The sequence below is a fragment of the Dromaius novaehollandiae genome, chromosome 17, assembly GCF_036370855.1.
Source record: "Dromaius novaehollandiae isolate bDroNov1 chromosome 17, bDroNov1.hap1, whole genome shotgun sequence".
Lineage (NCBI taxonomy): Eukaryota > Metazoa > Chordata > Aves > Casuariiformes > Dromaiidae > Dromaius > Dromaius novaehollandiae.
Window position 1 is genome coordinate 12,925,875 of NC_088114.1, and position 27,019 is coordinate 12,952,893.

The 27,019-nt window shown below is 42.1% G+C and overlaps 1 protein-coding gene across 1 annotated transcript in view; it reads left to right on the top strand.

Moving 5' to 3' along the window:
• Positions 1 to 343: 343 nt before the first annotated feature.
• SPPL3 (signal peptide peptidase like 3) overlaps positions 344 to 27,019 on the top strand; it is a 61,573-nt gene continuing 34,897 nt past the window's right edge. The window contains exon 1 of the mRNA XM_064522263.1: positions 344 to 683. Within this exon, the coding sequence (XP_064378333.1) occupies positions 661 to 683 (23 nt within the window). The 5' untranslated portion in view covers positions 344 to 660. The remainder of the gene's footprint in view (positions 684 to 27,019) is intronic.

The following is a 27,019-nucleotide window of genomic DNA, read 5'->3' on the forward strand; positions in this document are numbered from 1 at the left end:
CCCGACGGCGACCGCTCCGCGGGGCTCGGGCTCGGGCTCGGGCTCGGGCTCGGGCTCGGGCTCGGGCTCGGGCTCCCGCCGCCGCTGCCCGCATCCAGACCCGCCCGCCCGCACCGAAACCGCCCGCGGCGGCGGAGCAAGGCGCGGCCGGGCCCGACAACCACTCGCCGCCGCCGCCGCCACCCGAGGCGCCTGCGCGCGGCGCCGGCACGTGAGCGTGTTGTGGGCACGTGACGCCGCGCTCCGCCCGCCCCGCGCCCGCCCCCGCGCCCGCCCCCGCGTCCGCGCCCGCCCCCTCCCTGCGCGAGCGCGGCGACGCCGCGCGGCCTCGCCTGGCAGCCCGGTGCCCGCCGCCTCCCCCGCCCCCTCCCCTCCCCTCCCCTCGCCGCCGCCGCCGCCCGGCCATGAGGCCCAGCCGCCGCCGGCGCTCCGGCGCGGCCCCGCGGAGCGGCTGCTGAGCCGCCGCCCTCCTGCCCGCCGCCACCATCGCCCTCTCCCCCACCCCCTCCCCGCCCGGGCGGGGACCCCCCTGCGCTCCCCTCCCTCCTCACAGCCGCCGCCATGTTGGGCCGGGAGCCGCAGCGGGGCCGCCACTGAGCCCCGGCGCCGGCGAGCAGGAGGCGGCGGAGGAGCCCGGGGCCCGGCCGCCCCGCCGCAGCCATGGCGGAGCAGACGTACTCGTGGTGAGGCGCGGGGGGCGGCGGGGCGGCGCCGGCGGGCGGCGGGCGGCGGGCGCGGGCCGGCCCGGCGCGGCCGCGGGGGGTGTTCCGGCCCGGCCTCCTTCCGGCAGCGGCCCGCGGCGCGGGGAGGGGGCCGGCGGCCGGGCGCGGGGGGCTCCCGGCGCGGCGGCCGCGGCCTGAGGCTGCGGCAGGGCCGAGGGGGAGGCGCCGCGGGGGCCCCGGCAGCCGCGGTGCGGCAGCGGCGCTCGGCGGCCCGGCTGTCACCCCCGGCTGTCCGGGGGGCTCCGGGCCGGCGGGGTCCCGGCGCCGCCGCCGCCGCCGCCGCGGTGGGCCCGGGCCGCGCTCGTGGCTGCGGGGCCGCAGGTGCTGGTGCCCCGGCCCCGCCGCGGCCCGCGTCGGCGGGGGAGCGGGGCAGGCGGTGCGTGTGTGCGTGTTTTCACCGGTGACAATGGGCTCGGGCTGCGTACAGGAAACACAGCGGGGAGGAAGAGACCAGTTCCTGTGGGAAGGCGAAGTGTAGCAGGCGAAAGCGGAGGGCATTTCCCCCCCCCGTGTCCTGACACTGAATCAGGCCTAGCTGGCTGTGGATGGGAGAGGCAGGGTGCAGTTTCTTCACAGAGCTCTGTGTTTTGGTGTTGTCAAAGATTGCAACAAAAATATTTCACATAGTCCGCCTGTGCATCAGGTCTGTTGACTTCAGCACTGCAGCAGTGTCACCAGTTCTGATACTTTCTTACTGCATTTCAAATCAGTTTTAATAGTAACGTCTAGAGGTGTTTCTTACTTTCTTTTTGGAGAAAGTCCCATTATTCCTGCTTTTGACCTTGGTGTGTGCTGAATGTGGAGGAGAAATACTCCTTGAATATGCAAGGAATATTTCTCTTCTGAATAGTTCTGGGAGTACTTTTTTTTTCAGAACTTGGAAGCCAGATTCCTGTTGTGCCACATGTTGAGACTTTGACAGCCCCTCTCCCATCTTTCCTCACTTCTCTTTTGGGAACGGGTGCACGTATTGGTCTTTTCCTCTTTAGAAGTTCTTACTTTGTTTTGCAACCTCAGTTCATGTGATGGTCTGCTGTGCTTGAGAACAACAAAAACACAACTTCTTTGACTAATGAAGACTAACTATATATTGTTATAGTAAGTGAATTACTGCTACCAATTTATGCAATTTAATGTAGTTCAGTTAGATGTGCCCAGTGAAGTATTATCTTACTATATTTTAATTACAAGATGAAGCTATAACTTTGCAAACTACTTCTGGGATTGTCAGCTAACTTTCTTTAAAAGAATAAACTAAACAAAATTTCTATCTGTACATAATTTTAATCTTTTAACTCCTTTGCTTTTTTGAATAAGCATCTTTGACACAGTATTAATCTAAAGGCAAAACTTTAACAGAGGCCCAGAGTCCGATTAACTCTTCTGTAGGTTGTGTATGTTAGGGGAGTGAAGCTGAGGTTTGGATTGTGCTTCACAGCTTGCTGGATGTGTCACACGAAATGTAGGTCTTTCCTGTAGTATTGGGGTTGTAGCAGAACAATGATATGCGGCTTGCATCTCTGAACACTGTAATTTTGTCGTTGCTGTATTCACTAACACGTCCTCCTGTTTCTGAGGTTGCTTTCATTTTACGTTTAGAGCTATGATCAGCATTGTTTGGAAATATGGAAAGATCAAAAAAATCTATTTTCAGACTGAGGACTTCTGTTCTATAACTTGTGCACTCTGCATGCAAGTGTTTAATTACTTACGCTTCCAGCAACAATCTTGCAGTTTTTTTATTTTTAATTATGATAATGCAAGTCTGTAGAAAATCGGCTAGTGCTTTTAGGAAAAAAGTACATGTTAAATCATCTACCCAGGAAACTGGTACTTCTGCGAAGGAATTGTACAGGATTGTGTCCAGTAATTAGTGCTGTTGTACAGTTTTGAAGTTGGCAGCTTGCGTCCCTTCCATTTGCTGGACCTGTAAAGGCTGCTTTTCTCAGAATGAGTGCTTTTCATGTTCTTTGGTGTAGTGTGTAGCTGCTGTGAAGATAAGGTATTTGACATCTAATCAGGAAATGAAAGGAAAAATCCTTTCACTTACCTGTCCTTTGTATAGATGTAAATTGAGAGTGAGTAAATTGGTTCATGGCCCCCGTGGTGCTTCTCTTTTGTCCTGAAGTGTGAGGCTTGATTACTCCTCTTCTACTATCAACACTCATCACAGAATCACTGTAGCTTCACAAGCTATGATAAGGGTTTATTTTATTCTTTTCTATTGAAAGCAGTTCATTGTCTCTGACGTTAGAAATACCTTTTAAATACGTGCTTTGTAAACTGTGATTTCTGGACAAAAAGCATTGTCAAATATTTACACAACATAGGGCTTTCTCAATGTTTGAAGTCTTCGTTAATGATGTTATTTTGAAGAGCTGGGAAAGTGATTCTGATTTTGCTGTGTTACTTTGTTTTTGTAAATATAAATCTGAGATTTTAATGTGGCTTTTTTTTTTAACTTGAACTACCAAATGAAATTGATTGCAAATGTTTTCTTTCGTTAAGACATTATAAGAAGGAGGAACGTATACTTTTTTCCCCATCCCTTTCTTAATTTAAAAAATATAAATTGTCTTCTATCTCTATTCTTGTGAATTATTTCTTGCAATAACTTTTTTCTTTGCTCTTCATTAATGCTCACATCTATAACCATCTGTACTTTTATTTAGCTCTTTTTAAATCTCTTAAATAGCCCAAGTGAACCAGTGTTTCAGGTATAGGTGCGTTATCCCTCAGAGGAGGAACTGCAGAGAATTTTCCTGGTGCAACTGAACACTGTCATCTTGGAATTGCTAATTTTAATGTGAAACGTGGGATAAGTGCCAGACGGAAATGCTTTTTGAAAGGATATACACTCTTTTTAAGAAAAGTGTTTGCATAAAATGCTTGTCGGTAGTGACTAGAGAAACTTTCTTTGCCAAGTGTCTGCAGTAATAGAAAGAAGTTAAAGGAGTTGTGTATTTTACTGCTGTTATTCAAAATTGCAAGCCATAGAGAAACCCAGTTGCTGCATCTTGAGGTTTTTGGCCATGATTTTCTAGATTAAATGAGAGTTGAACTTAATTTTCTGCTCGTGGAGTATGTTGGGAGGAGGAGGTTGTGGAGCACTCATTTTTCCTTTGCTTCCTGCCTCTATTTGAGCAGGGAAATGAGACTTGGTAGTGACAAAAGTTCCTTCTACAGCACAGGAGGAAAAAATATCAGAAGAGCTGTTTGCCCATTACCCTAGTTAAAGTGTATGTGTATGGATAAGAGGTTAGTAAATGGCAAGAATTCAATCTTCATATGCTAAGCTGCTGGAAATACTACAACAGGTTAATAAGGAAGCAGCAGGACCTGGATCGTGACTTTAGTGAAATACTTGGTCATTCCTTAATTTCTGGCACCTTGTGGTGAGAGTTTTGCACTGGATCCTCTTTAGAGGACAAAGTAGTGTGCATATCTTGTGTATCTTCAGTTAGTAGGTGTTTAGTATCTTTCAAGGCCTGATCCAACACCCCCTCCCTTTTGACTGTTGCAGAGTCTGGTGATAGAGATTGCTTTGTTTTTATGCCCTTTGAATGCACAAAAGATTTTCCACAACTTGCTTTATATGTGAAGAGGGAAGGAGGATGAGAATTCTTCAACAAAACAAAAATGTTTTTAATTCTTCCTTTCCTAGAGTGTTGTCTAAGAGTAATCCGGATTGCAGTGTTGGCCTCTTCCATCGGGGTGATGATTTGGAGGAGAGGCTGGGAGGGCAAGTGAGGAACAGAAGAAGAAGCTGCTGTATTGAGTCACTAATCTTCAAAGCAACTGAACTCCCTTTTAATTGTTTTAAACAGTGGACTGCTTCTTGTATTAGCCATCAAAGGTCCGATGAATGAGGTGGTGGTATGTTTGGAAGCCTGTCTACGTAGTGTGAAAGGTGTGGAAATTAAGTCTAATGATGTGTCAAAGTAGTCAGTAAGGTTAGTGGGTTCTGGAATAAATATAAATGTATGATGCCATCCTTGTTCCTGGGAGGATTCACATCAGTTGGTGTTAAAAAGTCTTTCTAGATTCAGAGGTCTGAATATTTGCTTCCATTGCTTTTTGCTATGAATTAAAATCCAGTCTCTTCCAAAATACTGTGCGGTAGTGCTTTTAAGTCTTAGCTGGCTGGATTAGATATGTATGTGGGAGGGCAGGGGGTAAGGAGAGTTATGGCTTGTTGACAGGACTTGTCAAATACAAGTACAATCATTTTGTGAATTCAAGGTTTTTACTCACCTTAGTTTGTTTATGCTGAGAGACCTTAACTGTCTAATTAAGGTTTTTTGAGGATGGAAGGCGGTTTACAATAGAAACAAAACAAATCATTCACCTGTATTTTCAGAGTATTGCCCTTTTTTGGAAGAACTGCAAAGCATACAGATGAATTTGTTATGCATACTGCCTAAAATCTTTCGTGAAAGTTTGGCATACAGACGTAGAGTTTGGCCTTTAATCTTGCATTTTTCAAGAAATGAAATTACCGGGCACATTGTTAGAAGCCTCCTGAGGACAAGGATGTCATTGTATGCATGTGCATGAGTGTCTGGCATCAGAGAAGTGACTTAAACCTTAGTAAATTTGGGAGTATCACATTTATAGTTAATATGTTTGCCTTTCAGCACCCTTCTCACTTCACTTGTTTGTAATCCGCCCTTTAGATTTTGATATCTCAAACTGTATGTCATAGACACAGGGACTGTGTCTACAGCATTGACTTGAAAGACAAATAAGGCGAAGAGCATGGGATTAGTCGAAGTTTACAAGTACTTGAATGTACATAGATACAAGAATCTGATAAGCAAAGGAAAATAAAAAAGTCCTTCCACTTCAATGAAGAGGCTGTATTTACCAATATAGTAATAATTCTGTAAGAAAACTTTAAAAGTGCAAAACGGTATCAGTCGATGTTTTCTTGGTGCTGGCATGCAGTGCCTGTTTTAATTAAGATTTATGTCGGTTCTGTCTTTAGCCTGTTCAGAATATTGTGGGAGCAAAAGTTAATGGTTCCCCACTTTCCATGCTGTGGTTAGAGAACCTGGGCAGGACACGGGATGGGGCGCATCCCTGGGGGGGTTGAGTTTGCCTCTCGCCTTCTGGGGGATGCTCTCCTCCCCAAACTGTGTTGCTCTGAGTGTGAGCTGCGTGTGTCCTCTTTAGTCTGTCTCCCTTCATTGGGAATGCTGTAAATATTTGAGGGGCCAGAAACCAGGCATGACTTTCTGACTTAAGGGGTAGGGTACTAATTTGGGGGTTGGAGAGGATGTAGGTTCCGCTTCCTGCCTTAATAAAAATGTAATATGAAAGACTGAAGGGGCTGTAACCTCCGGGGATAGTTTGGCTGCTTTTCTAGAGACGTTTGAATTCCCTCAAATAGAAGTCGTCTGAATATGATTTCCTGGGTCATGAAGAAGTGGGCTGTTAGGTATATGGGTCTACCATTATCACTATCTTCTTGTGTGCTCCGTGTCAGGTTAGATGAAGCCTGAGATATCTCTCATCTTTATTGAAGAGTATAATCCAATAAAGTAATTTCTTACTTTGTGAACTTGGTATGAGCTGGGCAACTTAATGCTGTTGGAATTTGAGGGATTGTGGGGGGGGGGGGCAACCAGACAGGATGGATTAATGGAGACTAATAAATTGTTATGAGGTTAGACGGGTTTTGGTGAATGCCACAGTTTTAAATGTTAGATTCAAATGCCGAAGTTTCTGTCATTCATCATTTGTCCCTGAAACACAATGCAAAAAAATGTATACTTATGAAACCTTCCTACCAGAAGTATTTTGAAAAACATGTCATGCTTTTTAAATACAGTGATTCAGATTTCTTAAAATTTAGAAGAAGAGCAGAATTCTGATCATTTTGTATATCTGAACTATTTTAGTTCATTATTTTGGAAATATGATGTATCAATGTCTTTGGTGCAAATGCCACCTTTGTTGTAATCTTTATTGCCCTTTGAGCTTTTATGGTGACTCTAAGCATTACAATATACTCTAAAAGCAAATAATTGACATAAATCATTTAGTCAAAGAGTCCAATTTAATTCTAGTGACCTCTGAGTAACATTTCCAGAAGAAGCCAGGCTGAAATTAGTAGAAAAATCATTGTGCACATTTTATTTTTGCTGCTACTTTGCTTTAGTGTAACTGATTAAGATTAAAATTTGGAATGATTCAGCCAGTTATGTGGGTTGAGTGAAGCAGAGTGAAACACAAGCCAGTGTGGCAGCTGAAGTGGATCAAGACAATAAAACTGGCTTTGAAAGGTGATGATTTAATAAGATTAATGGAGCATATGTGTCATGGCAACACATGGCCCCCTTTCTCCTTACTTCTTCCAAGAATGCTAACATTGATCTTTTCCTCGTACATCTACAAGCGGTGACTGTGCTTGAAATACTGGCCACCGCCAGGCCACCGTGCTCCTCTCACGTGCTATCCCTAGGGGAACTCAACTCTTGTAATATATTAAGTGTCTTTCTGTCCACTAGAACCACTCGGATGAGATTATCCTGAAACCGATTAATTGTATAGCTGTCATGCTGTCATCTTCATTATTAGGGTCTGTTGAGTATTTCTGCATAAGGTCAGATCTAAGCCTCAGTTCCTAAATTCCTTTGCGTATCCTCTATTTCTGTACATCATACGAAGTGACATGGTATGGACAGGGGTGTGATAAAGTAAGAATGGCCTGCTAACTTCTTGGGAAGGTATTTTGTAACTGATAACTAATCAATTAAAATAGAACATTTTTCATAGCACAACAAATACTCTAACATGATAGATACATTAAATAAACTATGAGGATAGTCTCATTTGTAAGGGCAAACAGGGGTTAAGGATGGAATGACTTTTTGTGCGATATCGGAACAGAGGTTCTTTCAAGCAATCATAACAGGCTTTATGAAATAGAAGAGAAGTGGTTGCGTTGTGCAGTCTTGTGCTTAAGATGCCTCCCTTATTCCTGAAGTTGCCCACATAGATGTTGGCGAGATATGATTATATCTTATAGTTTATATATGCTAGCATTTTTCCTAACCAACAGAATCTGAAAGGAAAATGATGGTGTTTGATTTCCTCTCTCATTCTCCCTTATGAAAACAATATTTTCTCCTGTGTCTCTTGGTCTGGTTTGTTCCCTTGCTTTCTGTAGCTACCTCATAGGCTTTTGGCCCAAGGAAGTATTTTCTCATGTGCCACTGGTACATAGCTGAAGACTGTGAAATGACCCTCTTCATTTTTTATGCCTCAGCTGCATTTCTGCAGGAGTCTCCACTCTGAAGCTGGTATGGGGGCAGAGCACAATGTGAACAGCAGACTTTAAAGGGACCTAGCCTTGAAGTCCTCTGTTGCTGTCCCTTATTTCTACCTGGTCTGTGCTTTTCTGCTTGCCACTTTTTGTCTCAAAAGACTAAGTTTACCTTTTCATTCCTCTGTACTCTGTGTTTGGACAGAGGAATCTTTAAAAAAAATGCTTTTGTTTATCTGATAATGAGCCAGAAGACAACTTCTAGTAAATATGTTGTGACTGTTTTTCTTAACTATATGCATTGCTTTAATAGATTTAGAAGCCTGGCAGTAGTTCAAAGAGGTCAATGGAAGTGTTGCACGTTGAAAGCATTCTACTGAGTCAAAAAGTTTTGTAACCCCTTCCTTTCACACCGCTGTTCTCAGGTCAGCAGTGCGGCAAGCAGCAACTTTGTGCTAGAAGAGCGAGAGCACTGCACACGTAGATTTGTAGTGCAGCCTAGTTTCATATGGTACAAAATGGTCTCAGCATGTGAATTTAGTGCACCTGCCTCTACAGCAGTGATGCATAGGTAGAGTTTTGCAGAAGGGTTTTCCGTATAGGTTAAGCTAGTAGTAAGTGTATATCTTGAGGATTTCTTTTCAATTCAGCAGTTACTTGGATTAGTATGTTCAGCTTATTCCACTCGATATAGTGGAGCTTGGGTGAGAACAAGCATTACAAAATATTTGAGCTGCACAGTAGTGTGGTTAGCAGGACAGAGATGAACATGTCAGCTGAGTTATAGCTCTCTCTACTGCAGTATTAGTTCTGGTGTCTGTAGCACTTAGCAATATACCATCCTTTGTTCTGTTGGATAGCTAACTCGGATTTAAAACTCGGTTTTAACTTCTTTGGAAACTTTTACGGTGGGTAGACATTCAAGAGTGAATTCTGAATGGGCACTGCAATTAGGATAAACCGGTAGGCTTTTCTACCTGTAAAAATTTTGCCAACTGTTGGTACGGGTATGTTGGACATGAGAGACCAAAGCTCAGTGGTATGTTATTATGCTAACAAAGACCTATTTTTCCTAGTATAACTTTACTACTTTCAGGGCTACAGTTGTGTTTTATCTCATTAGCGTCTGTGTTGGACCCATTTGGCAAGATAAAATAGGTGTAGCACAACTTTGACTTATTTAGTCAATGGAAAGTTCATGTCCCAGGTGACTGTTAGCTAAAGGTGAGGTTAGTAAAATAACAGGAGGCAAACTGAGTTGGATTATCTGTATTTTTATAGCCAGTTTTGCAGACTGGTATAAGGTGAGGTGTATCTTGCTTTCTAGATTTGAAGGCAGAAGGTCATTCTGATCCTTTTGGAAGTCCCAGACTAATAGTCTGTGTGCTGGAAGAAGGATTAGCTGCTTTGTGAACTCTCCTCTTGAAATGGTTGGTCCTACAGCTTTGCTTGAATAGCTTCTCTGAGAAGTTATCACAAAGGGCTAAAAGCTCTCTTGGGGAATATTATGATCTCTATAGGGTTTTGAAGATGAAGAGTGGAATCTAATTAAGCTTTGCGTTGAGCCTAGTTTAAAGATTCTTTTTTTTCTTCAAGAAAGGAAACTTTAAAGCTAAAGAGTGAAGAGCTGGACTTTTTCCTTTTTTAATTTGCTGCTAACTTGACTACTTCTAAAGCAGATGCAGCTGAAAGCAGTTACTGATGGTGCAGAACAGAGGGAATATCTTCAGCAAATTTACGTGCCTCACAAGAACCCCAGTGTTAGTTTTGTAGCTAGTTATTTTTCTCTTTATATCTTATGTTTTTGCAGATGGAGCATAAAAAAGAACTACCTTAAAGCTAAATGAAAAGATGGAAAAAGTCTGCCCTGGAACAGAATTACTTCTCTGCAGGGGACTTTACAGGAAGAAGTTTCATAAGAATCACAGGCTAGAATTTGTTGAAAATAGTCTCCATCTATTCTCCGTCTGCCTGCTTTTTTGCACCTACACCTGCTTTTTTGCACCTACAACTCAAACTGCTACCTTAAGCTTGATACTCACCTGTATTAATGTATTATATTTCTCTTGCACTTAGCTTATAGAGCGGAGATCAGGTCCTGTCCAGTCCGGTCAGCTTCTCTCATGTACACAATTTATTTATCTATAAAATCTGTTTATCTATAGCCATATTTGTTACTGTCAAGACTTTTTTTTTTTTTCCAGTTGGACTCTCTTTTAGTCGGAGGTAGTAAAAACAGGGTGCCTGTTTTGATGTGCTATATTCTCCTGCCAGCTGCGTCCCCCCTCTTCACTTCATACAGTTGCGAATAGTCGTGCTCACCTCAGAATCTCACCGGTCGTCAAGTGACAGCATCATGCTGCCTGCATGCAGGCTTGGTACAGTGAAAGGGACTTAAATTTGGGCAAACAGGCTTCTGCCGCTCTGTGGCTTTGACCCACGCAGGAATATCCTTTTGATTTTGTCACTGGAGATTCATAGTTTGGTGCTGATGGTGTTAGCTCGCTCTTTTATGGAAGAAAGTAATATTTAATTCTACCGAGGCAAGTCATTACAACGTATATGTCATGATCGTGTACCGCGTGGAGAAGTCAACGCATCAATAGTACTCCGAGCCGCTCTTTCTGGCGGTATGACAAGGTCATATTGATGAATTTGACTTTGGTTTTGGGTTGTTTGTTATTAGGCTGTATCGTTGATAAGGCTATTAGTCATTAGTTTTATTTTCTGATTTCTGAATACAATGATACCAAGAGTTTGGATTTTCAAGCACATAATCAATAAAATGCTGGCATAAGTGTCAAAGATATGAGGCGTGGTGTTGTTTTGTTTTTTTAAGTCAACAGTAGAGTCAGTGTAGATGAGATAATATCCTCTTTTCTGACTACAGTGATAAAAGCCAACAACCTTGTTAATGTCTGATTAGAGGACCTAGTATGTTTTGATATCTTAAAAAAACTTTAGGATTTGGATAGTCTGCATATTTGTAACTAAAGTACAGGAATCATTGTGGAAATTAAACCTAGAACTAAAAAAATCTACTTTTATACTGGGACAGAAGGATGTGTTCGGTCAAGGAAGCAATGCAGCATTCAGATCAATGCCTCATATTAATATTTTATCAACTTTACAGAAGTGAGGGGCAGAGGGAATGCTGTATGTGACAAACGTAAGAGCCAACAGAATGTAACGTTTGGGCAGACACTACTTTTGGAAACCCTGGAGTCCTATGGCAGTTTCAGAACTGTGTCATAGCTGGTGTTCTTAAGAACATAAGAATTGGACGTATTGCCCACCTGCTCTACGCTCTTGTTGATCTATCCACTAGTGAGTATGTTTTGAAGAGTATTGTAACAGGCAAAGCATAAAGTGACGCTTCTTCAGAATATTCTTCAAGCCTTAAAGGACTGCCTGGTATTTCTGTAAATTAGGTCTTCGATGAGTTTTCCTCCAGTAGTTTGTCTAAGTGCATTTTTGAATTAATGTATATTATAAAATGATGATACCTAGCTGTTGGAAAAGGTAGAGGTGCTAGAGTCTCTACGAGGATATGTTCCTGGGACCTGTTGTAGGAATTAATCTCTGTCAACCTGCGTTAGTTAAATTGAGGTTGTTGTACCACTTTTTCTTCTTCCTCCCACACATGTTCACAACTGTGTAAAGGAAGCAAGATTCTCAAGGAGATTGCAACATAAATGATAATTTTACTCTTCTCCCCGAACCTTCTAGCTCTGCAAGTGAATGGTTGGCTGGCTTTTGTACTCCTTAATACTCTTCAGTAGTCCATCTTACGCTTTTTTTTGTTGTTGTTGTTATTGCAGTTCACCTCCAATATTGTCTTAGTTCTCTGAAGCGATAGCAGACTATCTGCATTCTTTTCTGTTCTGCTGCAGTGGGGTGTTGAGTGATTTTTTTCAACCTGGAGACTCTTGTTCATTTGCCTAGCAGGGAGACATTGAACAGTGGTGGAGACACTTGAGCTGTTCACAGCACCTAGGCAGCGACAGCAAAGCAGCTGATGTTGACTTTATGCTCCTACGTGTGGTTTTGCAGCCATCAGGGTTATAAACAGCAGCGTTTATTACCCAAATACCTATGTATTTCACAGATAAACCAGCTTTGTACGTTTGTGATGCAAGTACTCTTGTATTTTCTCAGTTTCTGAACCACCATGAAGCTTATATTGGTGTGTCTTTATGAGAAGACAGTGATTTACCAGAGGTGGGGTTTGCAGCATGCACTGCCATCGGAGTTCTGCTCTGCTTGATCAGCTCTGTTCACTTAGAGAAAGAAACCTTATGAATGTGAATAAAAACTTATTTTAATAGGCCTTGGTTCCAGCGGGTGTTACTCCAAATATTTACCACGTTAGCAAAAGAATATCTATATTGCTGGATCTAGATATGTTGATAGTTACAAACTCCAGCTGTTTGCCCTCCCAGATTGAAGCTTTGATTAGACTACAGGGATACCTGGAGCAGCAGTGCTGAAATTGGAGCCCAGCTGCACAGGATGCTTTGCAATAAGATCTTCAAGGTAAAATCAGCTATTGCTAGGTCCTCAGGGGCGAGGTACTTTGTCCCATCTGTAGTGCTTAGATCATTTGTGCTTTTCGGCCGAGGACTTCCTGTTAGCTCTTGGTGTAGTGGGTTGAGCACTTGAGCATTCAGTTCAAGTCACAATATTCAGACACCCTAGCTAGTGTCTAACTGCTGTGGCCGTGCAAAATCTGCACCTGCCTGAATACGCTGAGGGGCAGTTTCAGCACAGACTGGTTAGCACGGGGCTCTGCTGTTAGCTCTGGGATTTCTCTTGCAGAACGTTGCAGACTGACTGATAGATGTACAGGAATTTTCCTGAATATCCGAAGACTTTCTCTTTCTGTCATATGGTCTCTTTTCTTTTGTCATTGCCTTTTTTTAACTGCTTGCTGGCGCCATGACAACCATAATATTATGCAAGTGATTGAATGTTGACAAATATGATTAGAATGATGCACATTTGGCCAGTTGCATAGTTAGCTGAACTTAGCCCTGGGTCTTTGGAGAACTTTGGATATTGAGGTAGTATGTCTGTAGGAGGAGCAGGGTGAAATCGAGCTATTAGTTTTATAGAGTATTTATCTTGAGCAGCTTCGTTTGGAAGAATGCCATTTCTGGAATTTGATGACTGACAGGGTCTGAGACGAGGCTGAATTGCATTACTGGAAGCAAGCTGTGTCTTCGAATGCTAAAGACTCAGTTTTCTGGAACCTTGTTCAAAAATCTTACTGCTTCAGTTCTGGAAAACACTAACATAGATTCCTTTCATCATCGTAAAGTGTGAGAATTTGTTGTCCTTCATTCCTAATAATAGCTATGAATTCGCTATTTATAGTTTAACTGTTGCAGGGTTTTGTAATGTTTTCAGTGCTTTTAGGAGACTGTTGCAGTTGAATTTAGTCTGTCTTGGTAATGCATAGGAAATGGGTAGCTTTGGCTGCATAGGGCTCCAGAACTCTACTGGAATTTATTAATAGGATCTACATGTTGTTGTCATGTACTAGGTCTCTCCTCTCCCCACCACACCAAACATTTGACCTGCGACAAGGGTGTTGATGAGGGAGAAGCCTGACTGATCACAGTGGAAGGTTCACATTACTGATTTTAAAATAATCTCAAAAGCTCTTTGCCAAAGTTTAAAAAAAAATTTAGACCTGTTTGTTGAAGTGAGATAATAGGATCTCCTGACCTGTCTGGCCAGTGAGTAATGTCCTCTTCCTTCCCGCCTCCTCCCTTCCTCCCTCCACATCATCTGAAGAGATCAAACTTATGCCCCACATCTCTGGCTTACTAATTCTTTTGCTGGCAATTTGTGCAAGGGAGAGGAACAGAGAAAATGATTTTAAAATAGTTGTAGGAACTGGCTGAATTTATGATTCTTAAAAAGAATGGTGCCTCATGACCAGAGTGGCTTTCCCACTCTTTTTCCATGCAAGGTGTTCAACACTGTAAAATCAAGTGTTTAGGCTTTCTTAATGTTGTAGACAGCTGGGCAGGGTGACTCTGCAAAATGCCCAACTGATAGAAATTTGTAGTGCTCTTATTTTGGAAACAAAGGTTGCTTTGAGTAGTAGGTGTTTTATAAACAGGAGTGTCTTGGGTATATAAAGTGTAGAGTTGGTTTTTTAATTATTTTTATTTTTTAGAAGTCAATGCTAAATGAACTTTTTCTTGATGATATGGGAGAGCTCTTCAGCTAAATTTTTAGCAAGTTTATAACTGAACTTTTTTTGTGTGTTACTAGACATAAAGGAAAATGCTCTTATCTCTGATACAAGGCAAATGGGGAACATAAGGCCAGGTGGTAATTAAATTCCGCCTAACTCTGTAATACCGTTTGCAATTTTTGTAACAAAAGTCATCTTAATTTTTGTATTATGGGACCAAGGCACCAGAGATATATGCAGAACTTGCCTTTTGTCTTTGCGATTAGGGAAGTGACTAACCTCTGTGAAGCGGGGCCCTTTCTCCCCACGAGTGAAGATCCCGTGCATGGGAAGGGTTGCGGAGTACAGTTCAAGAAACTGGCGTGGTGTTTCAGTCGGCATATGATTAGCTGTGTGGTTCCTGATTCCTGTTAGGGTGCTGCTCCATTTCCTATAAGCTACAGGACCTCCCTGTTACCCCAACTATGTTTTCCCCACTGCAGATTTGGAAAAACTCCTAAATAGAAACTTGGAGAGCAGCTGAGAGATCCTTAGGTAACTGTTTTGGTCAGATTTAAGATCTTTATTCTTATTTTCAAGGTGTTAAAAGAGAATAAGGAAATGCCTGATCTGAGCAGAGTCTAGTGGCAAGATTTTTGTTTACCTGCTTTGCTTATTGAGCAAGCTGTTACATTCTGTACCAGGTGTAATTTTCACCAGAAGACGTACTCCAAATGGGAGTTATGAACAGATACGGTGCTCCTGAATTCTGTTTAATTTGGGAGGTAGCCATTAGTCAGGCATTTTCTTTAAATAGCACCTTTGCATTGCATATCCTGCAGTTCAAAATATTTCTGTTTTTATCACTTTTGGGACTCTTTACAGTAAAGTGCTGTCTCTTAGAAAGTACAAGCAGTGGTATAGATCGTTCATAGTAACAACAAAAATGCAGTATTAACTATTAAAGGACCCTCTTTAAAAAGAAATGTAATTCAACTAGTCATCAAACTTGTCTGTATAGTCAGTTATCCCTGGACAATTCTGTAATGCTTTTTCTGGCTTATTCGTTTATTCATTCTAATACTCCAGATTGTCTGGTTTATTTGTTAATTATAAAGAATGAAATCATTCATTCTCCTAATTAAGACACTCCTAGGATGGCACAGAAAAATGGTCAGGGAAAGAATACCCACTTAGGTTTACAATTTATCTATCTCTCTAATTTATAGAACAATGACAGCCAGAGTAGCTCACGGTTTACAAATAAAAATACGTAGCTTTCTGATGCGTATCTGTCTGCTGAAGGTAGCAGGGAAGAGCCACTTCTTTCAAACAGTCCCCTTTTGCCGGGTGTCTATGGAGGGATGTGGTAAGGAGCAAGATCTTGTATGATACATTGTGCCCTAAACTAGATTCATGTTCCACGAGAGGGAAACAACTTCCAAGAGACTCTGCTGTTTAGTACCAAAGCCCTGAAACTGGGAAGGCTGTGAGTTCCCTAAATAACCGCATCTCTGGCGACTAGCAGTTTCATGCTTAGCAGAGATTAATTGCCATGCAGGTCTCAGAAACCAGAAGGAGTCATCTTTGTAAATTGTGAAATGATGGGAAGCTGTCTTGGAGCCTGAGAAGTAGATAATACATCTGGAAGACTATTTTTGTGTTGGTTGGAGTTCACAGAGAAATTAGGAGGCCCAACTAAGATGTGCGATAGGCAGCTCAAAAATCTCAAACACTAAGGAAGATCTCAACACTAAGGGAAAGTGATAGTAACATGTTCATTATCCGTATCTAATACTGCAGAATCCCAAACTAATGGTATGTTCAGTGGTAGGTTGGGACTGCAAATCACAGGTCAGGTGTTCTGCCTCAGCCTTGTTTCTTTTCCTCCTCTTACACTAACATGAATTCAATTCTGTCTTGTCTGCTTTGTGGTGGATAATTTGTATACCTTTTCCTGTCTTCAGATAGAGTTATAAGTAATTCTTCTTTAATAAAAAGATGAAAATCATCAACACAGCTGATGACATGGCAGTGTAAGGTGTCTCCGTCACAGCAGGGACTCTACAGTAGTAGTCGGCTGCACAGTGTCTGTAACTGGTAGTGCTGCCCGTTGCATGCTCTTACTGCAGGAGAATCGTAAGATGCCTAATGTTACCTGCAAGTTCAAAAGAAAGTGCCATTCTAGTTTCTCTTCTTCTTCTTAATAAAAGATGCTTCTTTTCCTTTGCTGAGAACCTATGTGATTAGATGTTTATTTTCTCATTCCCAGGAGAGCAGATGTGGTTTGTTTTCTGTTTTGCCCTTATGTGTGAAACAAGATTTAATATAGACGAGTGTATTTCTGGAATCCATGTAATTCTCCCCCTAAAAGGAATTGATAAGCAAATTGGCTTTCTAAAACATAATGGAAGGCCAGAGCAAACTCTTCATATTCCTGATCATATCCAGCCTTTGCCTTCCACAAAGTTCCTGATATTTAGTAATGTCTATGGTTTCCTGCTGGGTTGCTTAGTGAAACATAATAAATGAAAGCTGTTGAAAGAGAAAGGCAATTAAGACTGACTTCACCATAGTCTCAATTGGATGAAAACTATTTTGGATAGTATATTTGTTTTGTATTTAGTTTTCCAAAATCAAACCAGTGTAAGTCCATATGTTTCTGACCTTCACAACAAGTTACTCATCAGAGAAAGGAAATACTAGCTATTAAACAAAGTTTATGTAGACTAATTGAATTCTTACTCATATCTACTTCAGAAATTGTGGAGAGAATATTCACATCATTTAATTTTAAACTCCAAATTTAGGACTACATAAATATATAAATTAAATGGAGATGCTGGAGGATAATTCAAAAAACCTTGGTTGGAAGCCTGCCTCTCTCCGCTGACTATATAGGGAATGTGGTCTTCTAAATGAAATGCATAAGACGCCGTATGTAGGAGGAGTTGAATAACCTCTATATGATCACAGATGCCTATATGGGCCACAAGTCCATTTGACTGAACATCTCAAACAAATATGTAAAAGCCTGACGGCTGGAAAAAGCCAAGTTTTCCTGTCCATCTAATGAAGTGGCAGCAAGACTAGTTGCTGTCTGAAAACTGAGCTTTGACTTCCAAAAATGCAGTTTCTTAAGCATCTCTAGTGGTACCACAAATAAACGTGAGCCCGTGTCAGAAGAAGTGCCCTGGGAACATAGCTCCCTAGCAATAAAATTGTGTTTAATCTTTTTGGAACTAGTATAAAGATGAAAATGTGCTTTCCAAGAGTTGTACTGTTATCGTTTCTGGAGAGATTAGGGGAAAATGTTTGAAGAAATCAGTGTTCGGGCCTGGATAGAGAGAAGTTCTCTTCAGTTTTTCAACCAGACGTTACACCTGGCGCTTGTTTGCCACTTTGCCACATTAAGAAGTCTCTCAACTTTGTTCTTTTTACATAATGACATAATGAACCTGCTTTTTTCTTATTTTTCCAATATTCTGATTTAGAACAGTTTTAAAATTTAGGCAGGAAAATTGTCTTAAACTGTTTAATTCTGTGCTTTGCTTAATGTGAGGTGTTAGAGCAGCTTATTCCTTGTCATCAGCTTTTGCTTGTTTCCAGAGTGTGTTTGTGTGCATTTGCAGATACAGGGATGCGGGACTGCGGTTGGGGTTCGTGCCTGGACGTGGTGAAGCTCCTCTAGCCCTGCTCTAGTCCCTCCCTGGAATAGCGTCCGCTTAGTCTTCGTTTGCTGGTCTTGATGAAAATCTGATCTGGACAGTCTGGGATCTCTGGTACAAGTCACAAGCAACCGCTTGGATCTTTGCAAATAATGTTTGATAGAGATAAATGCAAAAGCTCCTTCCTGTTTCTCATCAAGAGGCTTCTGGCATTTTCACACTTCAGAAGCTGTGCAATAGTGACAAATAAATGGTTATACAGTGTGTACTCAGACAAAAGCGCACTTTTCAGAGTTGTTTTTCCTAGCTTGGGAGGAAGTTGGGCAGAGCTGTTTTTTTTTCTTAATAATACAACACGCTTAGCATCAGTTTGTCCCAGCTAAATGTTACTTGTAAACTTAAAATAGTAAAATTACTCTTCGAAGGTCGAGAAGAAGCAGCACGTTTCTTCTTTCAAATTTGGTGTCTTTGTTTCTGTAAACTTTTGAAATTGATACCTGTGAATGAAATGTATAAAACTTACTTTTCTGTCTATGTAGTATTGATTTGTAACATTATGCATGGCTGATAAAGATGACAGTTACTGACACACGGATTAAAATCCTTTTATCTTTTTGTATTTCAAAAATACACAATGCAGCGCTCGCGTAAAATCTTAACTTAAAAAATCCTCCAAGTCCTAAGCAATAATGATCAATAGTGTTTTAAAACGTAAGCTTAAAGTTTACAACTACATCCTCTCCATGCTTTACTCCTCATGCAAAAGTAGTTGTCAAATAAAATGTTAAGCATGATTAAGCTATAAGAATTTTCCATAAAGTATCAGTTTTACTTTGTTTACCAGGGTTTACATTCAAATCTGAGTAGTGATGTAAAAGTGAAGCAGGATCTGATTGTTATTGTGGATTCAAAGCAGCATTTAGTTTCTAGTTACAGGAGTCAAAGCAAAGTGATGAACTGCATGTGAATTTAGCAGATTATGTCTAAACTTTGTATGTGGCTTATGTATAATACTTGCAATAACCATCCATAAAAGCATGATAATATGTTTGAATCAGCTTTATATTCTTGTTACTGCGTGTTTTAGAATTTAACTTTTGTTCCTGTCGTTCAGACACGAGTGCTTTTGCCCGTAGGCTTTCTTGGAGTAGGAGAGCAGTCCAAGGGGGAATTGCATTATTTTTAGCAAAGTTAAACCTCAGTGCATTTACTACAAAATCTTTCTCCAGGAAAGCGTTTTGTTCCTGAGCAAGAAATACCAGCAGAAATATAAATGCAGCGCAACAGCATGTAGTCTCTGCCTTCCCGAGGGACGCTGGTATTTTCAGAAAAGTCTGTTGCTTAAAGTAGCTCTGAGGATTATAGAAGGATTTTGGAAGGATTTACCTCTGTAGTATTTTTGTAGGTGGCTTTGAGACATGGGAATCCAGAACAGCTAGGAGACCGAGCATGGGTGCCGGATTAGGAAGGAAAGGCTGGGTTGTAGGGGGCACAGGAGAGACAGTTGGGATGTTTGCAGGACTCGGGATGTTTGCAGTCTGGCCGAAAAAGGTAGCTTTTTTGACTGTGGTAGGTCGATCAGTGGAGAATTGTCCTCTAAATGCGTTAACCAGCTCAGGAAAGTACTGCCAGGTACAGGTGCAAAGCAGGAGCGGGGGCAGAAGGCAGGGTCCCTGGTGGGAAGGAGGGGCGCCTTGCCCAGCGGCACCCGCAGGGTGGGGACGGAGAGTGCGCTAGCTGCCGCCCCGGCCCCTTCTTCCCCCCACGAGATGGTCGGTGGCAATCTGCGTGCAGCCTGAATCGAACTGGAAACTCGCTCTTCCACGGTTTACGTTTTCTTAAACATAGAATTAGCTTTGTGCTTTTTAAAGATTCCTTCGCATTATATTTCTTGTGGTTCATGGGGGTTGTTGGGGCTTCTAACATCTTTTGAACCTACTGACCCTCAGGCACGCAGAAATGTGGGCTAAACTTCATTGTTGCCTGCCATTGGATTTGGGGCATGTGTGGGTTTTGGTCTGTGTTTGTAAAGGAAACGTAGTGAAATGAGACCATCCTTCTGTGATAAAACATGCTGAGCTTCCAGGTGGATGTAACTGGATAATGGCCAGATAAAAATTTCGCTTGGTCCTGTACATGAAGCTGCATGTACCTCAATTTGTACAAAAGGCTTGTGCGATGGACTGCTGAAGAGCAGGCAGTTGCTTTTATGAAGCTTCACTGTTAATAAGCACGGCAACTTCCAGAGGGTCAAGGCTTAACGTGTCAGATGCTTTTAATAATCTGTCTGAACGTTGTTTCATTAAACCTCTACTGCTCAGAGAGTACTGCGTGTGCAGAGGAGCAGCAGGACGTGTTCCCCTTCCCTTTCTGCTTCCTCAGGACTGACAAGTGCACTCTGGGTTACGCGGCTGGAGCGGGGCCGCTTGAGGGTTTCTTTCTTTTCTTGTTTTCCTCCAGAAAGTGCAACGCAGGAAACTGGAGGACCTGCCATCCCTTGTGTTGTCACTAGTGTTCACGTGACTCTGGCGAAGCTGATCTGAACATGAGCCTGGACTTGGAGGGGGTGGGTTTTTCCAGCTGGATGAGTTTACTGTTTGGGGCTGGGAGGGAATGTGAATTCCCCTGTTGCTAGTAACACAATTATAGGTCAGTTTAATCTGTGCAGCTCCTTTCTCTAGTAGTTCCCCCATTTGGTATTTCTTTTTCCTTGTGCGCCCACTTGTCCTCTTGGCCTGTATTCTTCTAGGTTAAACAAAGTTCTTATCTCTCCTAATCATCTTAGAAACTCTCCTCTGAGCTTGTTCCAGCGACAGACTGATAATTCTGTTAACACTGAAGCTATATTAACGCTTTAATACCAGTGCCTGTCTTCCCCTTTAATAATCTTCTCCCCTTCCTAGGCTCTATTTATTGTTTGCTCTTGCAAAAAAAAGGTTTGAAAACAGATACAATGATGCGAGAGCAAGTCGGGAAAAATGTGACTATGGGTGTCTCTTCCCAAAATAGGGATGTGAATAGGCTAAGCAGGATGGAAAATTAGTGGTGCCCATAAAGTAAAAACTTAATTGACTTCTATACTAAATCATATGCAGCTTTAACAAGTTAATTGCATTAGAGCATGTGTATATATGCATTTAATGCCATACTAAAAATGTAAGTCAAAGTTCTGTTTCCCAGCTTTATGCTACACACAGTCACAAAGCTTTTGGCACAGGCCCGTTGGAAACATGTGGCATCAATTGTGCATATTTCTATATAATGTAATATAATATAATGTGTCATTTTGGGGCTTTATACTTGGAAAAAGAAGCTGCTGATTTTTTTTTCTTTTTCTTCCTGTGATGGATGCATGTAGTCCTCAGATTCACTTGTTTCTATTTTATTTCTGTACTAACGAAAATAACCGTCCTTTCTGTTTGATTGGGAGACTTTGTGGAGTGCGTCGTGTGCTTCTGGGCTTGAGGATTTTAACTCACGTTAATTGCGAGTCAATGACTTGTGCTAGAACGGGAACGAAATCCCAGTTTTGAGCCTAATTTTGCCCCTGTCCCACCTCAGTGAGTAACTGAACTAACCATGGAATTAAAAATCCCTTAAATTTCCTGGGTGCGGCTGCCGGTAGTTACCTGACCTACTTAAAGCTCACTTCTTCCCCACTAGCAGGTTTTAAGTTTATTAGCAGGAATAATTACGATACTTTCTGCTTATTTTGAAATGCTTCTTGATCATATTGGTATGTTTGGAGAAGAGATTTAATTGATCTTTAGTTTTGTGGAGTTCCCCCCCCCCAAATTGATATTAGTGTAGGGCTCTGAACCTACTACGGAGTCGAGAAGCTTTTTGTTGCTTTTGAGAAGAGCAAGTGTAGAGCTGAAGTCTTACTATCACCTACTTTTCTAAATTTAGAAAAACTTACGGAATGACTGGCACAGTTTTGAAGTAATCAAAAATAAAGCTACTCCAGTACGATCAATTATTTGAGCATATTGTGGTGGTCTGGGAATTGCTGATCTTGAAGTGTATGGGAGAGAACGTTTGCTGTTCTCTTTATTTTGGAACAGCCATGGTTTCCCCAATAACTTGTTTAAACTTGTTTTTTTTTGCCTTTGGAGAAAGCATGCATTTATTATTTTTCACATAAGCCACTTTCACAGGACCTATTATTGTCAAAGGTTGAAAAATAGCTTGCAAAGTCAATACGAATATCTAAAGTATAAGACAGACACAAAATCTTTGCTCACCACCCTTTTCCTGGTCCAGATTGAGTAATAGTGAAGATCTGGACAAATACTTAATTCCAAATAATGGAAACTGCCTTGTTTTGTCAGTTGAGACAACTTTTAGTCTCAGCTTAGGGTTGTCTGAGATGCTGATGGCTGCACCTGTGTTGAGATTTTTGGTGTTTTTTTTTTTTCCCTTGAAAATAATGATTTGTACTGTAGTAGCTATGTTAGCAAAGTTGAGGATGGTAGCATAAATTGGTGGCCAGCATTTTCCCTGCGGTCGCATCTAACGCTGCCTGGAACAGGTCCTCCCATTCCTGCCATGGCAAATACGCGCTGAGCCTGCGCTGCTTGTACCGCTGCTGGCAGCAGTCGCTGTTATGTTGCAGACGTCCCATTAGATAGCTGGGGACAGGGCTTTGCTAACGAGTGGGTGATTCTCGTACAGAAAAGACTTGTCCTCGTTCTTCAAGCCGTAAATGGATTTTTATTGTAGATTGAAAGTAGGGAGCATCCTTGTGTTATAGGTGATTGTAGCCATTGCTAATGAGCCTTTCTGTTGAGTAGAAAAAGACTCACAGAGATAAAAACATGCACTGGAGCCTGTGTGGAAGACTTCTGGAAGTTTTTATCCTCAAATGCAATAAAATGAAACCTAGCACCAGTCAACAGCAGTCGTCCTCCTAATGTAGAGCTGCAGTATCAAGTGATCGAAAATTCTGATTTGTAGTATGACTAGGATATAAATTGGTATCTCTACAACCCAAAAAGGTCTTCGCTGCGAAAACTGTAGAGAACTTCCCTGGCCGGGGTAACATGTAACACTTCCAGACGGTCCTTGAAGATACGATGTCATCTGGGTCGTGATGGGGCTCTCTAGGACCAGACTGTAGGCAGCTGCACAGTGGCACTCTGTTGACTTCAATTACAGTAACCACACCCTTCATTTGCCTTTTTTTTCCTGATGTAAAAGGGCTATTTTTGGAAAATTCGTACAGCTGGAAGTGGTATTTTAGATAGACCAGCTGTTTCAGCAAAGCTTTGGGGAAGGCTGAGTATCGGACTGGCCTTTGGGGAGTTCACTCGTCTGGTGGAGTCCAAAAATTTACATAAAGCAGCATTGCTGTTGGCTGGGACGAGGGAGGGCTGCGCGTAGCAGCGCTTGGTCTGGCCTCTTCTCTTTGTCCTCTCTCCAATCCTCCTTTTGTGATTTATTTTGATTTTAATATTTATTTGATATGTATCTTGATTTATTTTATTGATTATTGAAAGAGTCTTCCAGATAAGGAAAGTCTTCTTTGTAGATTATGCTATTTTAATTCTTGTAGTTAAGTTATAACCGTCGTGCTTTGCCAGATATATATGTATTTATGTATGTTTTTACATGTATATATGTTTGCAACTTGTTCTGATAATTGCTATTCTTATTCTTCCCTAAAAGCACTGTGTGTATGTATGTGTGTATATATATATTTATATATAGTTTGTTTGCTTGTTTGTTTGTTTGACCATTCATATGATGCTCGAGCAAAGCTCGAATCTGTCCTCTGCAGTACATAGCAGTCTTGTCTAAATGGGTAAGACTAGGAAGATATTTACAGCTGATACAAATTTTTCACTTATTCAGAGTTTAGCAAATTAACCTTATCTCTTTTTCTCCTTTTTTTGAAGTACTTTTTTTTTTAAACATATTAAATAGCTTGGCCCTTGCAAATGCGGTATGGTTCCTCCTTGTACCTCACTGAATACCCTTAGTGATGCTTGAGCTTATTTGACAGTCTCGTTACCGAGTGTCCTGTACCTCGGTGTGTGGTTTGGTGGTAGGACCATGCAGCTGTGACAAAGCTCTCTGGAGAGCTGGGGATTATAAAAGTGTGCGGTGCTCAAAAGTGTTTGTGTCGACAAATAACTTTATCCTAGTTTTGAAGAGTAACGGTGATGTGACTGTGCACTGCAGTTGTATAGTTCATCAGTGAAAACAAATCTGGAAAGACTGAAATGAAGCAAACTCTTATAGAGTGTCATAGATTGCAGAAACCGTAGGACCTGAAGTCTATTTTGCAAAGTAACTTAATTAAACCAGTGCTAACTTCTGCGTAGGCAATTGGAAAGAGCAAGTTTAGTGTTGCTTAATCTAGCTCCAGTAAAGTTTGAGTTAAAGGTCAAGGGATCACAGTGTGCTTAATCGCTCTCACTGCCCGCTCCTGCGGGGAGGGTTTAGGGCTGCCTCGTCCCCGGCCGCCGCTGCCCCCTCTCTCCTTCGCGTCCCGGCCGGGAGTCGTGCAGCTGCTGCACTGAACGAGTACTTACTTCGCCAAAACCGCCGGTTTGTCAGGTGTAATTTTTTCACCTCTTTCATCTTTTCCTTCGCATGAATAAACTGACCTTTACTAGCAGCAGCCTCGCCTACTGCACCGGCAAATGTTTGAGGAAGGACATTTTGTTGGCAGGGCTCTATAGCCCTATATATAGGCAGAGGCCTAGAGGTGTCTCATGCTCCCGACCCTTGATACTCAAACCAACATAGACAAATCCTATCTTAAGTTGGGTTCCTTTAGATTAAACTGTCAAGAACAGGTCAAACTAATTACTTTTAAAGGTAAAGGTATATAAAACTGAAGCCAAACCAAACAACCAACCCTCCTCAATAAAACAATGAACCTGAAAAATGTGAATTTGTTTTTGTATGTGTGGAAGAGGTGAAAATTTGGTGTCCAGGCTCCCGTTCAGTCTAGAAATGTATAGTATGAAATAAAAAAGGCTGTATTTTCTCTTGCAGTAACGCAAAGCACATTCAACATGTGTTTTGGAGGTTTATTTTGGTTCCGAGTACTGATTTCTCAAGCAGCTCCACATGTCCAGGACAATTTATTCAAAGATGCAGGTTTTTTTCTATTAACTATTGATAACACGTTTTTCTCCCAAGTATCCTGTGCAACTCTGGGGTGGATGCACCAGCGTGGTGGGGAAATGCGGCCGTTGCCGGGATTGCTGCCCCTTTGAAGGAGGGGGCTGTTGCCCTGCGGCGTTCGGGAGAAACGCTCCTTTCGGTGCTCCCAGCTGAACGTGCGATCGGGAAATCGTCCAGTTGCTCTAATTCTTAAATGCTGTAAAACACATAATTCTTTGTTCTGTTGGCAAACAGTCTGGAGAAGCAGAAGGGGGGCTCAGAGAATGGCTTTAGCAGCAGGTGGGTTTTGCATGATTGCCGCTCCCGGAGCGTTAGCGAACGGGTGCTACAGCTTCTCGTCGAGGCGAGCTCGGAGGAGCGGCTTCTCTGGGTGGTTTAGCTGGGAGCTTGGCGTTTATTTGGGGGGAGGGTTTTAGGAAAACAGCGGTCTGGAAGGGATAGAAGAAGGAATTAAGTTCTTAAAATGGATGTGTCAGTCTTTCATTTTATTTTATTTTATGGTATCTAGTAATACAAAATCTTTGCCCTGGGATCTGTGGCAGATAAACAGAGGAATTATTCTCCTCTTATAACTTGGAAATGCCTGCCTAAGCCCTGACCAAGTTTGCATAGGAAAATCTGGTTTTAATGGGATATCTTGATTTATTCTTTTATTCTTTTTTTTTTTTTTGCTTGCAACTTAAGGGTTTTTTTCCTTATATGATCTGTGTTTCCATAAACTAGTCAGAGTTAGCAGACCTTATCTGCGGACGACAGTGGGGTGAAACTATTCCTTTAATGTAAATGAATCCATAGTAATTTGCTTGCTTTTCCTATGAATCATACTAAAGAATGGAATAGTGTTGAGGTATGTTTACAGTTTCGGTGCCATGACTTCACGCTTAAAATGAAAACGGAGTGTAAAAGTTAAAGGTATAACTTTGGCTTGGCAGCAAGCCTAATGGAGGCTCTTAAATATGTATATATCTTGCACACCTGAAGTAGCTGAAAGAGAGGCTTTTTAGTTTTACCTTTGACCCGGAATCCAGTTAAGGAAAAAATTACGATTGGTTTTATCTATGAAATGGGTCCGTTCCTCGACCAAAATGGATATCGGCACCATTAGCTGTGGTTGATCTCGGTATGGGCGGGGGTGCCCTCCGCCGTGTGCCCTGGCGCTGCGCTCTGCAGCCGCGGCTTTGAGTTGCTCATCTCAATAAACGACGCTGCAGCAATGACTCAAGATTGCCTTACGGTGAAACATGAAAAATGAATTACCCTTAACAATAAATTGTCCTCATTGGTATATTCACTCATCCTTCTTTTAAGGAATAAAGTAGTTAATAGAATGTTTGAAAAATGTCAGACAGACAAATATATTCAAGAAGACTTTTTCTAGTTGAGGGCATATTTTTTGTATGGTCAGAAAAAAAAAAGGGATGCATTGGGTCAGTGGCAGTGGTGTGAATGCGAACACTGATTTCTGCATACAGCAAAAAACCCTGGGGTGGGTGGGGGAAGTGAAGTTGCAAAATACTCTTCTGCTTCTTGTCTTGGATTTACCAACTAGTATTTCTTGACTTTCGATTCGCATTTTCTCTATTACAATAGCAATTACTGTTGAAATAAGCACATTAAATAGCTTGTGAAATACATGAAACCCTTGGAGGGGAGGAGGGGGGGAAGTTTTTTCGTAACTGAATTTGTCATTTGACATCAGATTTCCAGCAAAAGTTAGGGGTTTTTTCTTCCCTTTTTTTTTTTTCTTTTGGATCCCTTTGAAAGAATTGACTGTCTGCTGAGATAGGACACACAAACTGAATGCTTGCATTCATCGAGTTCTAAAAACGAGTGGTGAGTAATAGGGCGAGGAAGGGGGTGCTTCGCTGCAGCCCCCCCGGTGCTGGTGTGAGCCTCTGAGGCGTTTGCGCTGGAAGAGAGCGGAGGTTGTGAAAGTAGGATACGTGTTTTGATGGGCAGCTGTTGAGGCATGGGTTAATGTCACTTAGAGTAATGAGACGGCAGACATTGATAACAAAAGCGGTATTTTCAGTGA